Here is a 15,469-nt window from a genome sequence, read left to right as displayed (position 1 = left end):
GGGTTAGTTGGTACATGATCTGTGAAAAAATAGCTAGCGCTGTAATGACAAAGACAAGAAGAAACAAGAGAGGCGCTTCTGTTCTGTCATCTCACTTGTTTCTTTCTGTGTCCGTGACATCAGTGCGCTCTTTTATTGAAAAGTCGAAAGCAGCTGAGAGCGAAGGTGATCTGATCGCGCCGCCGCGGTTTCGAATTCCCCTCGAGACCGTGAGCATGGCAAGTTTGTTTTCTGCTTTCTGGGGGTCAGGTCACCGACAGACAACCACGGTGAGATATTGGGTCGCAACAGCGTTCAACTGCTAACGCAGTTCAAAGAATCAAAATCCGCAAGGACAACAAAGAAATAGATACTAAAAAATTGGACCTTACATTTAACACCAGCACTTTGCCCTAAACTATCTAGGTTTGATACCTGAAGGTCAATGTCAGACACTACATACGGAATCCCCGCCGATGTATCATTTCTCGGAAGTTTGGCCACGGCTCAAAACGTTGCCGCAGCCGAAAAACTTGCGCGAAATGCGCTTCGAAGGACCACCAATCTGAGGAATGTGACGCAGCACTACGCTGCGCAAACTGCGAAGGAGGCCATGCTGCGTACTCCAGGGCGTGTCCGTCCTGGAAAAAAGAAAAAAGAAATAATCACCATGAAGACAAAAGAAAACATTTTATTCAAAGAAGCAAGGAGGCATTTTGCGCTTACCAACACATTCTCTTTCACAGCAAAACCCAACTTCGCTGATATGGTGCGCGAGGGCGTAGCACCACACAGAACTCCGGCACCAGCCGAGGCCGCTCCCACCGAGCCGATGGCAGGGCCCTCCATACCCTAGGCAGGGACAGCGAAGGCTGCTCTACCACCCTCAAAGCAGGGAGCGCCGGTCTATGGGTCGGCATCCCGCGCGACTTCCCCCCGTCGGGGGAGGCTTGAAGAAAACACAACCACGGCTTCTCAGCGGTCCTCCAGCACTTCTGGTGAGGAGATGGATACAACTCCCACTCCGTCTGCTTTACAGCGGCGGAACAGCTCTCTCATGCGAAAAAAAGAAAGACCCCTCATAACGATCCAGAACATAAATAAACCCCATATCGTTCCCACCCCAAAACATGGCTTTTTTAGCTCAGTGGAACTGTAGAGGCCTGTAGAGAAATTACAGTGGCGTAGGAGATAATTTAGGGTCAATGTTGCCCGTAGCCTTAAGTCTTCAGCAAACCAGTCTAGGTCCACAACACAAGAACATCCTGAAACATTATAAAACTTTTAGACGCGATCGCGAACAGGCAAAGAGACTCTCAGGAGGTGTCGCGATTGTCGTTCGAAGCGGCGTCGCTGTTTGAGAAATCAAAATCAAACAAAACTTCAAGCCGTTGCGGTCAGCATCGTCAGCTATAAAACAATTAATATCTGTTCTGTATATATTCCTCCACATTTTACATTAACAGTTCATCATCTACAACTTCTCATTTGTGAGCTTCCACAACCATATCTAGTAGATGGGGATTTTAACGCTCTCTCCCTTTTCTGGCAAAGCGAGCGCTGTGACTCTAGGGGTCAAATAATCGAAAATTTTATCCTGACAATTAATGTATGTATTTTAATTGCGGAAAAGAACACATACTGCTCCCCTACCTCGGGGAAAGTGACCTGTTTAGATTTGTCGCTTACTTCACGTTCTGTTTTAACGATTTTAAATGGGATGTCATTGACGACCCATATAATAGCGATCACCTCCCTATACTAATAAGTTTAATATCTCCGCCGAAAATAATCCCCACAAAACCGCGACGCTGAAGCTGCATCAAGCAGACTGGGAATTTTCAGAGCAAAAATCTGTTTACAAAGAATAGATTTAGAAAACCTGAGCATCGATCAAACAAACGAAATGTTCAACAATTGCATTGTAACGGCTGCAGAATTAGCTATTCCGCAGTCTTCTGGAGTAGTGCGACAAAACCAAAAAGTGTGGTGGACAATAGTCTGCAAGGAAGCAAAAAACAACAAAATAGAGCTTGGGGTAAATTTCGCAGGTATCCGACACATAAAAATCTCGTATATTTTAAAAAGGCAAGAGCTTAAGCTCGGTGCATTCGTCGCATTGGCGAGAAAGCTTCAGGCAGAGTTATGTTTCATCTATACACAGTCAAATCACATTTAAAAATCTGTGGGAGCAGGATCTAAAATTAAACAACTTTTCAACGTTCACAATGCCTCTTCTGACAACACCTGGCACGGAAACAAGCATAAGGGAACAGGAAGCCATTTTGGGTGAACACTTCGCTGCAGTTTCCAGTTCATCGCAATATACGCAGTCATTTATAAAACAAAAAAATGTAACCAAAAAACAAAGTATTCCAATAAGTGGAGGTGGAAAAGAACAATACAACAATTTAATTACTCTCCAAGAAAAAAACAGAGTACTGTCTGCCGGAAAAAAATACTGCTCGAGGAGCCGGCCAAATACATTATGAAATGCTTGCCCATATTTCTGAGCCTGCCGTAGAAGCACAAATAAGATTCTTTAACACAGTTTGGATATCAGGGAAAATACCTGAAGCCTGGAAAAAAGCTATTGTTTTACGGTTTCTTAAACCTAATAAAACTGCAACATCTGCTAGCAGTTACAGACCCATAGCTCTCACGAGTTGCCTCGCCAAATGCTTTGAAAGTGTCCTGAATTGAAGATTAACTTTTGTCCTTCCCCGCCGCGGTGGCTCAGTGGTTAGGGCGCTCGACTACTGATCCGGAGTTCCCGGGTTCGATCCCGACCGCGGCGGCTGCGTTTTTATGGAGGAAAAACGCTAAGGCGCCCGTGTGCTGTGCGATGTCAGTGCACGTTAAAGATCCCCAGGTGGTCGAAATTATTCCGGAGCCCTTCACTACGGCACCTTTCTTCTTTCACTCCCTCCCTTATCCCTTCCCTTACGGCGCGGTTCAGGTGTCCAACGATATATGATACAGATACTGCGCCATTTCCTTTCCCCCAAGAACCAATTATTATTATTATTATTTTGTCCTTCAATCCTGCGAACTTCTAGATATCCATCAATGCGATTTCAAAAAGGGATGCTCCACAACAGATCACCTAGTCCCTCTAGAATATACTGTCAGAGAAGTTTTTATACGCAAACAATACTGCCTTGCAGTCTTTTTTGATTTAGAAAAAGCATATGAATCAACATGGAGATTCGGGATACTAAAAGACTTTGCTGAGCTCGGCATCCTTGGTAGAATGCTGAACTCCTTTAAAGACTTTTTGTCTAACCTTTCATTTATTGTCCGCTTAGGATCAACCTTTTCGAGGAATTTTATTCAAGAAAATGGAGTACCTCAAACATGTATTTTAAGCATAACTCTCTTTATTAAAAAAATGAATTCTCTTAGCAAAATAATACCATGGTCTGTTATGTATTCACTTCAAGTAGATGACCTCCAAATAGCTTGCACATCCTCCAACATATCAACTTGTGAAAGACAAACACAATTAACAATTATCAAACTGTCAGCATGGGCAGACAGAAATGGCTTCCGGTTTTCTGCACAGAAAACAGTAGCCATTATTTTCTCACTCAAACGAGAATTACAGGCAGATCCGACCCTACATGTGAACGAAACCGAGTTGCCCGTAAATAAATGAACACAAATTTTTAGGTATAACATTTGACAAAATACTCACTTTCCTGCCACTTATTAATGGATTAGAAAAGAAAACTTCCCGATCACTGAATGTACTAAAAGTCATTTCACATAAACACTGGGGTGCTGACAGGGCAAGCCTTCTAAAAATTTACCACTCTGTGGTACGATCCTGCTTAGACTATGGCAGTATAGTATATGGTTTAGAAAGGCCATCGTATTTGAAACGACTCGACCCAGTGCAAAATTTAAGTTTGCGCCTGCCTTTCGACTGGTGTTTACAGGACGTCACCTATAAGCAGCCTTTATGTTGAAAGCAATGAGCCGTCAATTACAGACAGAAGAGCTATGCTCCCATGCTCGTAAATTCTAATAATTCGTTCACTGCACAACCATATTTGTTACCCCATTGCTACAGAGTGCCCATCTAGAGTACTCTTTAACAATAAGCCGCAAGTTACCCGTCCACTGCTCTTACGATTCGAAGACATGTGCCAGAACCTTGGCGTACTAGACATATTGCCAAGCATTGCTCGAAGGCGAGGTCCACTTCTGCCATGGTACAACTTTCCCGAAATCTGTGATCTCACTCATACAGACTTCCGTAAAAAACAAATTCCTCAAGAACACATAATACAAGAATTCCTCACACTTGAATATAACTACAGTAATTGCTCCGCATTTCATACAGAAGGTTTAAAAACAGACGCTTATGTTGGAAGTGCAGTGGTACAAGGGAATTAGAATAAAATTTTAAGACTTCCATAGTGCGCTTACATCTTCACTGTGGAATGTTACGCTATCCGTGGAGCCATACAAAAAATAGTCAATGAAAATTTCGGCAACAGCATTATTTACACAGGCTTCCTAAGTGTGCTCACCGCTCTTCATTCTAGAAATGTCTTAACTCCGCTGCTCAGCGACCTCATACACAACATCACAACAGCCCTAGCTGAAGGACAGAACATAAGACTATGCTGGGTACCAAGTCATGTCGGCATAAAAGGCAACGAAAGAGCAGATTTGTGGGCTGCTCAAGCTTGTGGCAAGGAAATAAAAAAAGGAGATGTGCCCTATAAAGATTGCATGAAATTACTACAGTGTAAAGAAAGAAAAATTTGCCAGTCCACTTGGAACAGCGAAGTAAATAGCAAGCTACACCTCATAAAACCAGTTCTAGATGAATGGAAATCATGTGTGCACCAGAAACGTTTTAAGGAAGTCATTATCTGCCGTCTCTGTATAGGCCACACACACATTACACACAACTTTCTGCTAAGAAAAGAAGACAAACCAGTTTTTGCGTGTGGAGATGAAGTTACTGTCAGGCAAATTTTAATTTCATGTTCGAAACTGGAAAGGCTACGGAAAAAGTGCTTCTCTTCGTTTTATAACCAATGCATCCATTTTCATTCATCACTGCTCTTAGGTGAAAATGCAATTTTGGATATGTCCTTCGTTTTTAGATTTTTAACAGAAGTTGGTGTTCTTAAACAAATGTAAAATATGACCCAGTACTTCGTTTGATGAACCTCCGCCACCTTCTCATTCCTGAGAAAAGGGCTGAGGTTTTTTATTTTGATTGGTTGGGGGCCTCCAGTCCTTGTCCAGCCAAGGACGGCTGATGAGGGTACCCAGCCTCTTTTAAAACCCTAATATTGGCCATTTGTGAATCTTGTTTTCCTCTCAATACTGGGTAGAAGGGTATACCCTTTTAGGCTTTCTACACCGCCATATTTTCTCTATCTTTGTAAAAATCTACAGAAAACAATTTTTTATACCTTGTGCTTGGCATATGATAGCCTTAGTTGCTTATGCGCCACTAAACTCAACACAACACAACACAACGCATTGTTCAGGAAACAAATATTTCGACTACCGGAGTGATTCGGCGTGGCGGTCTATCATGCGCCTCTTCCAGAGACTAAATAGTCTCAGCAACTTAAGGAGATCATATGACACCATACAGTTTTTCTCCACAGGCAAAAAATGGACACTGCAGGGTATGATGTCAATGCCCTTCTTAATTGTTCGTTCTACAATGTCCCAGAAGAATATAGCATTAGTGCGCAGAATAAAAGTATGGTCAATTGTCTGTGGTGTAATGCACAGGCGGCAATTCACAGTCCATGGCGCAAGCATCGCCTTAGCACGAAGCCATGCCTTCACAGGCAGGGTGGATGATTGCAGTTTATGGAAGAATGTTTTGTGGCAGGAGAAATGCACATTCGCCTAACACGTTTTAAAACACTGGCGTGAAGGAACTCCAGAAAAGGTTGCCGATACAACGGCACAGGGAACAAATACTCTGTAAGTGCCTGAGTCATCTGCCTTCTGAAGAAGACGAAGACCTAGTGGGTGGCTACGTGTCTGCTTCTAGGTCTGTTTTCGCTCTTCGCTGTCTTCTCGCGTGTGGCGTGGGTCGGACAGTGCCCTCCGTGAGATCGAATGCTGACGACGCCCCTGCAGAGAAATTCCCGGCAGGGCGGGCGCATTCTCAAGTGAGAACACCCAACCGGAACCCTCAAGGGCAAGCTATGCTTAGCTCGGCGCTGCCGAGCGAGGCCGCGCTACGCGTCTGCATGGATTCTGCGTTGTCGACGACGGCTACGCGGATGCCCGCTGTGTTGCCACCTGACGCAGCCTCCACGTCCACGCAATCGTCAGCGCCTCTGGGCCTCCAGCCTGCGCCGTCTTCCGATGCTACGACTTTGGCCTGCGACATGGACTGCTCTGCCGCCTCCGTGCCCGTGGCACTCCCTCAAGAAACTGTGCCCGTCGCGCCAGTTCAGTATTCCCACCAAGGGCCGTCACCAGCGTCTGAGCCTCCTCCACAGATGCCTCCCGTGAGTCAAGGCTCTCTTCCGCCTGCTGCGAACTCGTTCCGCGTTACCATCAAGCCTTCATTGCGCTTTGATATGACTGCCATCCCTGCCCGGAATGTTCAAGCCACAATTGACTATGCCCTTGGCTCTTCGAACTACTGCGGGTTTGTCGTCCATCGCCCATCGAACACCATCACGGTAAACTTGTCATCCTTGATGGACGCCCAGAAACTTTGCGCAGTTACGCGGATCCCCCTGGATAACAGCAAGCATGTCCTGGTGCAAATATATTTTGCATCTGGTCCTGACACACTCCGCTGCATGGTTTATCATGTCGACAGCACGAGCCCTCCCGAGGAGGTGCGCGCAAATATTCGCTGCTCAACTCATGTTGTACTGCAAGCAAGGCCTATGGGTCGCCGGGGCTCATACCTGCTCATCCTGCAAGGCCCGTTGACTCTCCCGAAGTACCTTACCTACTACGGTGCGATCGTCAAACCACAGCCCTACCAACCTCGTCGTATTTTTTGCTATCACTGCCACAACGAAGGACATATGCAAAATACCTGCCCTAATCCTGCAGCTGTGGCCGACATGAATGAACCAACAGCTCATTGTGCCCTGTGCAAATCGCAGGACCATGACATTCGCTCCCCCGCTTGTGCAAAGAAGAAGCATGCGAAGTTTCACAAGTCGCCTGCAAAAATGGATGTTCCTACAAGTAATCGCTTTGCAGCTCTCGCATGTGACGACAACGACTTCCCTGAACTTCCTTTATCTGAGCCTGCTGCTCACCATACGTCTCCTCGCCAGCGTACATATGCACAAGCGGCTCACCTTCCAGGATCAAATGGTACGCCAAAACGTCCAGTGCATCCATCACATGTGGATACCACAGATGAAGACACAGCTTTAGACAATGCAATCGCGGAGGCTCGCCGCCGACTAGACGAACTCACCCAGCGCCGGGAACAGCGTCGTTCTCAATCCTCTCGAAGAACTCTCATAACTCGGGAGCAATCATCAGAGGAATCACCTAGGGTAAGCACTGGCCCACAATCACGTGCGGACCACCTGTTAGCCGTGACTACCCCGACAGTGGATAAGATATTAGCGCTGATGAAGCAGGTGACATCCCTCATCGTGGAAGCTCTTCGGCCTCGTCATGGATAGCGCATCATCATCGGTGGTGGTGCAGTGGAACTGTCGAGGATTCGCTAATAAGGCCTCTGAAGTGAACATCCGCCTTCGCGACGGAAAACTGAGGGCATGGGCGTTCCTACTGCAAGAGTATAATGCACTCCCACGCCTTTCAGGTTTCTGCGCATACCATTCACCATCTATCCTTGATCGCCGTTGCACCGCCTCCTCCCTCAGCCCAGGTAAATCTGCAATTTATATTTACAGTTCAGTTCCGCACACACCGATCGACCTTTCACGGTGGTGCAACGCACGTCAAGAGGTTGTCGCCCTTCTCGTAAAACCTGCACGCACACCCCTTATTCTAGTTTCTTTTTATAGTCGTCCTGGCTCCGCATCTCCCAATCTGGGATGGGTTCGTTTTCTACGTTCTACCAACTCGGGTATCCCTATTCTAGTTGGTGTGACTTCAACGGCGCACACACTGCGTGGGGTTACCCATCGGATTCTTCAAGGGGTTCACACATTCAAGGGAGCTTTTCGGATCATTCCTTTCAACTTTTAAACCACCCTAATACTTCTACCCGCCCACGAGGTGGCCCGTATTCACCTGATTTGACTTGGTGGTTAGGCCCCGGTAACCCTCGTTGGGCTGTTGATTCTGATACTTGGGGTAGCGATCACAGCCCTATTTTTATCTCCCTAACGCCTACGCGTCTACGGAAAATCCGACGCACTGTACGAATAACATCATGGGACGCTGTACGCGCAGACAATCATTTATCTACATTCAACCCCTCTCCAGCATTGTCTACTCTATCTGCTGTTCTCGCTACTCACACTATTACCACTACTGTAAATGAAGACGACCCAAACCTGGACATACATCTCTTGAATCTGCGAGCTCTTCGTCGCCAGGCGGATCTTTACGCTACTCGTCACCCCGATGACCCTTCGGCTCTTCCTACTCTTCACCGCGCTACCGCACGGGCGCGGCGCTATGTAAAGCGGCTAGGCAGGCAACGCTGGGCTGCATGGTGTGCCCGCCTGTCCTCTACGCAGGGCAATCGACATCTTTGGAGAGTGTTTCACGCCATGGAGCGCCCTTCTCAGGTTGCAGATTACACAGAGAGCATTCGCCTCGCGCTCAATGTGGATGAGGACACATTTGCACAACAAGCGGCCCGTCAATTTTTTCCAAACCATGACTGCACCGCTACGTCTCCACCTGACTTATCGGTAACAGAGCCCCCCGATGGGATTACTTCTGACCTCACCATGGCAGAGCTGCTGGCCTCCATTGACCATTTAAAAACTACTACTACTCCCGGGCACGACGGCATACCTAACTCCTTATTCCGTAACTTGGAAGGGAGGGCTTTGGAAACCCTACTTGATACTTTTAACGAAGTGTGGCTTTCTGGCGTCATGCCGGGAGACTGGAAGCATTCTATTGTGGTTCCAATACCCAAGTCAGGTCAGCCTCCAGTATCTCTCTCGGCTCTTCGTCCAATTTTTCTTACCCCTACCATCTGAAAGCTTTATGAAAACATTCTAGCCGCACGCTTATCATGGTGGCTGGAATCCCATGATTGTTCACTTCACTTCACTTTATTCACCTTAAAGACCCCCTTCAGGGGTATTACATAAGGGGTGGGTTAATATGTTGATCAACAAGTACAAGTCATTTCTTTGAAATAATTGCTTAGCGTATCTGAAAATGCAGACAGGTGTGTGATGGCAGCGATATTGGTGGGGAGGCCATTCCAGTCCACAACAGTTCGGAGAAAAAATGAGCCTGAAAAAGTTGCAGTACGCGACACAGGGCGGGCGATCTGAAACGGATGGGCAGTGCGGTGAGATATGCGGTTCGGATGAGTAATGTAGGGTGGTTGATTTAGAGAACTATGGAAAAACTTGTGGAGCAAATAGAGGCTGGCAATGCGGCGGCGGTCTGCGAGGCTTTCAAGAGCGGAATTCTTCTTCAGAGCTGAAACGCTGGTGGTATATGAATATGCAGAGTGAATGAAACGAATGGCGCGGTTCTGAACTGATTCGAGTGCATTTGTTAGGTATGCATGGTGTGGGCTCCAGATGGGGCTGGCGTACTCAAGTTTGGGTCTGATGAGGGTTTTATAAGCGAGAAGCTTCACGTGTTGCGGCACATGACGAAGATGACGTTTCATAAATCCTAGAGATCTGTTAGCAGATGATATGATTGTGGTAATGTGTGTTCGCCAAGAAAAATCGCTGCAGAGGGTGACACCAAGATACCTAAATGATTGGACGCTTTCTATAAACGAGTTAGCAACTGCATAGGAAAAAATAAGAGGGTTGTGTTGTCGATGAAAGGAAATGAGTTTGCATTTGTTAGCATTTAGCGTCATTAGCCAGAGGTCACACCATTTATGGACGCTGTTAAGGTCGTTTTGAAGGGCCATTTGATCAGAAATGTTAGTGACAGTGCGATAGATTACGCAGTCGTCAGCGAAGATACGAAATTTACATGACACATGTGAAGCTAGATCATTAATATATATTAGAAACAAGAGTGGGCCAAGCACAGATCCCTGAGGGACGCCAGATTTAACAGGGAGAGCGGTTGAGCGGTGGTTGTTAATAGAAACGAACTGAGATCGGTTAGCTAGAAATTCTTTAATACTTTGCAGGATATTCGGGTGTAAATTTAAAAGGGCGAGTTTTAGTATTAGGCGCTGGTGAGGTACCTTGTCAAATGCCTTCGCAAAATCTAAAAATAACGCATCGGTCTGCAGGTTGCGGTCAAGGTTAGCATGCACGTCGTGAGTGAAGATTGCCAGTTGGGTTTCGCAGGAGAGCCCACTACGAAACCCGTGTTGAGCCGGATCAAGGAAGCTGTTTGAATCTAGAAAGTTTATGATATGGGAATAGATGACATGTTCCATGATTTTGCAAGGCACGCTGGTTAAGAAGATGGGACGATAATTTAGCGGAGAATCCTTTTGACCTGATTTGTGGGCCGGGATGACCCTCCCCACCTTCCAGTCGTCCGGTAAAGTTCCTGTCGACAGCGATTGCAGAAACAGTAATGAGAGATAAATGGCAGAAATGTGTTTTGTGTTTCTCAGTACTTTTGAGTTCATTTCGTCCACTCCAGCGGCTGATGAAAGTTTAATTCTGTCGATAAGGTTTTCGATACCCTGCGCTGTGATTTCGATGGGAGACATTGCTGGCAGTGTTAGAGTAGGCGGAGTGGGCAATGGTGAGGGAGTTTCGTTTGTGAAAACAGATACAAACGCGCGATTAAATATTTCGGCACATTCAGTATCACTGGCATCCTCGCCTGCGGCATTCGTTAGAGCGATGATGCGAGTTGCTTGCGGATTTATTATTTCCCAAAACCTCCTGGGGTTATTCGTTAGGATTTTTGGTAAATCAGTTTGGAAAAATGCTTGTTTGGCGCAGCGAATTGCAATGTAATACGTGTCCTCGGCCTGATAGTACCTATCCCATGCATCTGCGTCTGGGCTCCGTTTCGCTGCACTATAAAGTCGTTTTTTCTTCTTTCTAATCTCTTAATGTTGTGTGAAAACCACGGTTTTTAGCGGTTTGCTCGAAAGCTGATAGAGGGAATAAATTTGTTTGTCAGTTCTTCGATCTTCTTTTTGAAAATCGACCAGTTATCATTGACAGACCGGTGATGAAATGTGGACTGAAAATAAGGCAGGAATGCTTCTAGCTCGTTGTTGATTTCTTCGTAATTGCCTTTGTCGTACATAAGGATGGTTTTCTTGAACGTTTGGCGGGATGTGGGGGAGAACTTGAATATGGCATGAATAACCTTATGATCACTGATTTCACGCAGGTAAGTAATCGTTGATAAGCTTTCAGTGTTGTTGGTCAGTATTAAGTCCAGAATATTTGAAGATCCGTGAGCGACGCGTGTCCGTTCGAGCACCATTTGCGTCAGGTTAGAGTTTAAGCATACATCTACGAATTCTCTTGCTTCAGGGTTACCGGCGGTTAGTGGTCCTACGTTTTGCCAATCGATGCCAGGGTAGTTAAAATCGCCTAAGAGAACAATTTGCGCACCAGGGTGTTTTTTAGTAATTTGGACTAGTGCATCGTTTAGGTTAAGTGCGAATCCTGGGTTGCTGTTGGGGGCCCTGTAGCAGACGCCAAGTAGAACTGTTTCCGGTGCAGCGCAACATTTTAACCACAATATTTCTAGATCTGAACTAATGTTAACATGAGAACAAGATATTTGGTTGTTAATGGCAATAAGAACACCTCCTCCGCGTGTGCCTTGACGATCATTGCGGTAAACATTGAAATTTAGCAATTCATTCAGAATTTCATTATCTGTCACGTCGCTTGTCAGCCACGTTTCAGTTAAGATTAATATGTTGCTGCCTGAAGATGACAGGAGATTAGACAGGGCTTCGCGCTTTGGAAGTAAACTGCGTATATTGGTGTAGATTATGGAAAAAGAAAGATTAACTCTACGGGTAGCCTGTGGTTGCTTGCGCGCGATCCGACGGCGACATGATTTCTATGCGATTTCTTTCACGGTCTGTGTGTCTTGGTCAAACATGTAACGTTTTGGTCCCATGTGCAGCGTTTTGTATCGAAGGGAAAAGGGTCCTGACTTGGTTCTGGCGAAAGCCACAAGGTGTTTTCGGGCATTTCGGACGGGCCGAGAAAAATCTTCGCCGATACTGAAATCTGTACTTTTAAGCTTAGGGCCATTCGAAAGAATGACCCCTTTGGTTTTGAAAGCAGACAGCTTCACTATTATAGGTCTTTGGCGGTCAATGCTGTGACGGCCAAAGCGGTGTGCGCGCTCTATGTCTTTAGGGTCGATTACGAGGTTCAAGCTATCAAGGCAGTGCTGGATTAATATTTTTTCTAATTGGTCATATGATTCTTTCTCATTTGGGTCGGGAAGTCCATAGAATACTAGATTGTTTCTTCTTGAGCGGTTCTCAAGATCATCCAGACGTGTGTCTATCTCGGAAAGCTGGTGGGTCGTTCTAGCAGTGCTGGTTTGAAGTGTTTCGATTTCTGTTCGCAGGGTACTAATTACCTCAAATTGGGTGTCAAGATTCGCAATTCGTTCGCTTAGGGCAGATATTGTTTTATCTGTTGTTACTAGTTGATTTTTCAGGCCTTGGACTTCAGAAATAAGTTTTCTCTGACCAGCGCTCAACTTTTGCAGTTCGGCCAAAACAGCATCAGTATTAGGTGGTCCCGGATTTGTTTCAACATCGCCCGATAGTAATAGTAAAGCACGAATCACATTGACACATTCAACAGCAAGGCAGAAGCAGCACTGTGGGCTCGGCAGCTGAACCAGACAATAATTACTAGATTTCTTAGCAAAAAGAGTATATGGAACACCGACCTGCATGACGAAGGTAAGCTGATTAGCGGTCCGTACAGTGGCACAGCCGCAAAGCCCACAGTGTGCCGAAGGTGGGTGTCGCTGTTTTATAGCTGACGCAAACGGTGCTGTCGGTGACGATGGGGCCGCCGACGCCGCTTGTTTGGTCCAGTTTTCGAGAGGTGGCGTTGCCAGGGGCTCCCAAGTGTCGGTGGCGACCGGGTGACGAGCACAAATTTCGCCTTCTTGGTGTGGCGTCCAGATGCCTGGAACGATGCCAGGTGGTCTGGCCGTCAAGACCGGCAGAAAAGCGAAGGCGATGATTTGAGCAATGACCTGCATGACGAAGGTAAGCCGATTAGCGGTCCGTACAGTGGCACAGCCGCAAAGCCCAGATTCCCAAATTGGTTTCCGCCCACAAACTGGAACGAAGGACGGCCTTGCTACTTTGGCTGCTGACGAGCTTGACCACTCTACACAGAGTCACCTTGTACGAACCGTAATCGCTACAGACATAACAAAGGCATATGATAACATCCTTCACTCTGCCATTCTTGCCTCCCTTCAAACTCTTGGTCTCCCTCACCGGTTCCTCCTCTCCATTCACGCCTCTTTAGCAAATCGAACCTTCAGCGTGCGTGTCCACGGAAAGCCCTTTATTAATTTCACTTCCAATAGAGGAGTGCCGCAGGGCTCCGTTCTCGCCCCCACATTATTTAATGTGGCTTTAATTCCTCTTGTTCGAGCCCTACAGACCATCCCTTCTATCCGCGTGCTTGCATATGCCGATGATATCACCTTGTGGTGCTGTCATCCAGATGCGTCTATTCATCAGTCGGGCCTTCAACACGCGCTGGATGTATTGACATCTCGCCTCCCACCTCTGGGTCTAACACTCTCTCCTACTAAATCATGTTTCATTCGAATTGAAAATAAAGCCGCCTTACGGAAAGCTCCCCCTTTAAAGTTTACGGTACATAATTCTCTGATTCCTCAGGTAGAAACTGTTCGTATTCTTGGTCTTCTCCTCCATACATCTGGGACTGTCACCCCGTGGCTGACAGCCACCCGTAAATCGGCTCACGCTACTCTAGCTCTGATTCGTCGCATAGCTATGCGCTCTGGTGGCGCACGTGCTCATACGGCCCGCCAGCTTGTGCGCTCTATCCTTCAGCCACGGATAGTATATCAGGCTCAATTTCAACGTCTCACCCGCAGACAGTGGGACTCCCTTGAAGCTATCAATCGTGAGGCTATGCGCGCCATAACATATCTGCCTCGTTTAACACCCATACCTGTGCTACAGGAGTTCGCCCAACTTAATACACTCAGTGAAATCATCGACCAACGGGTTGCAAATAGAGCTCGAAACAGTCTCTCAAACTTCATCGTTTAAAGACACTTCCACCGTGGTCCTGTTGCCAGCTCACTGACAATCGCCCCATTGTTCCCCGTCGGTATCGGCAGCGTATCTGCCTGAAGGGTGCATATTATACACGGATGCATCTCATTCTGCAGAGAGGGGAGTTACTGCTGTGTATAGTCCATCTCATCCGCATCTCAGCTCTCGCGCGACGTATACTGCGGATACGTGCACTCCCCTGGCATTGGAACTTCAAGCCATTTACAATGCCATTGCTTCCCTTCCGCTCGTTCCAACATTCAATACAGTTCACATTTACACCGACTCCCGCGCCGCCCTTAAACAGCTTAAGGCTGTTCGACGAACGTTCCAGATTTCACAATCTATTCATGTCCTGTGCGCATACACTGGATTCGCGGCCATGCCCAGGATCACATAACATTCAAGCGGATGCTATGACTCATCTTCATACATTAGATGATCCGCAACCTTCCCCTCTTCCCCCAGATTCGTTCTTGTCCCACGTTTCCGATTCCGAAGTTCTGCGCCAGCGAACACGTGCTCTAATTCCTCCGTGTTCGCACCCTCTCCAGCGTAGTCTTACTCGGCAGGAGTAGGTATCCGTGCGCCGGATTCGGGCAGGGGTGGCTCTGACACCATCTGTCCGTCATCGGTGGCGTGCCAAAGATCTGCCACTACCTGACAGGTGCCCTCACTGTAGCGCTGCACCGGACATATGTGATGTGCGGCACTTGTTGTGGACGTGCCCAGCGACGGCAGCTATCAGAAAACGGCTCCTCAGGAAGGTGGGCCTGCGGTGGAACCGCGAAAGTGACTTCGTGAAGTGGATAATGGACAACCGTTTCATTAACAACCTCTGCGACTACCTCAGCGCAACGGTTCTTCACTCCTTCTTTTAACTTTCAATCCCGTGCATTCCTTCCCCCCCTTTCCTTTTTCAACTTATGCCTCATGGCACACTTCTCGAATAAAAAAAAAATCTGCCTTCTGGAGAGACTCTACAGGTAGTCTAGAGAAAAGTGCACAGTGAGGAAATTGAAGGTGTAAGCTACTGCCTTAAGGAATCCCCATAAAGGCCTCTCGGAATTGGTCCAGTCGGTGCGAATAGGAAAGGCAAATGAA

General features: G+C 46.9%; 1 protein-coding gene across 1 annotated transcript; it reads right to left on the bottom strand.

The window, feature by feature from the left end:
- Positions 1-12,132: 12,132 nt before the first annotated feature.
- LOC144100603 (uncharacterized) lies at positions 12,133-12,990 on the bottom strand. The gene has a single exon (XM_077633495.1). The coding sequence runs from the start codon at positions 12,988-12,990 to the stop codon at positions 12,133-12,135; it is 858 nt and encodes a 285-aa protein (XP_077489621.1).
- Between the last annotated feature and the right edge of the window lie 2,479 nt (positions 12,991-15,469).

Source organism: Amblyomma americanum, chromosome 8 (genome assembly GCF_052857255.1).
Source record: "Amblyomma americanum isolate KBUSLIRL-KWMA chromosome 8, ASM5285725v1, whole genome shotgun sequence".
Taxonomy (NCBI): domain Eukaryota; kingdom Metazoa; phylum Arthropoda; class Arachnida; order Ixodida; family Ixodidae; genus Amblyomma; species Amblyomma americanum.
The sequence above is the reverse complement of the archived record's forward strand: the minus strand, read 5'-3'. Positions and strand labels throughout refer to the sequence as shown.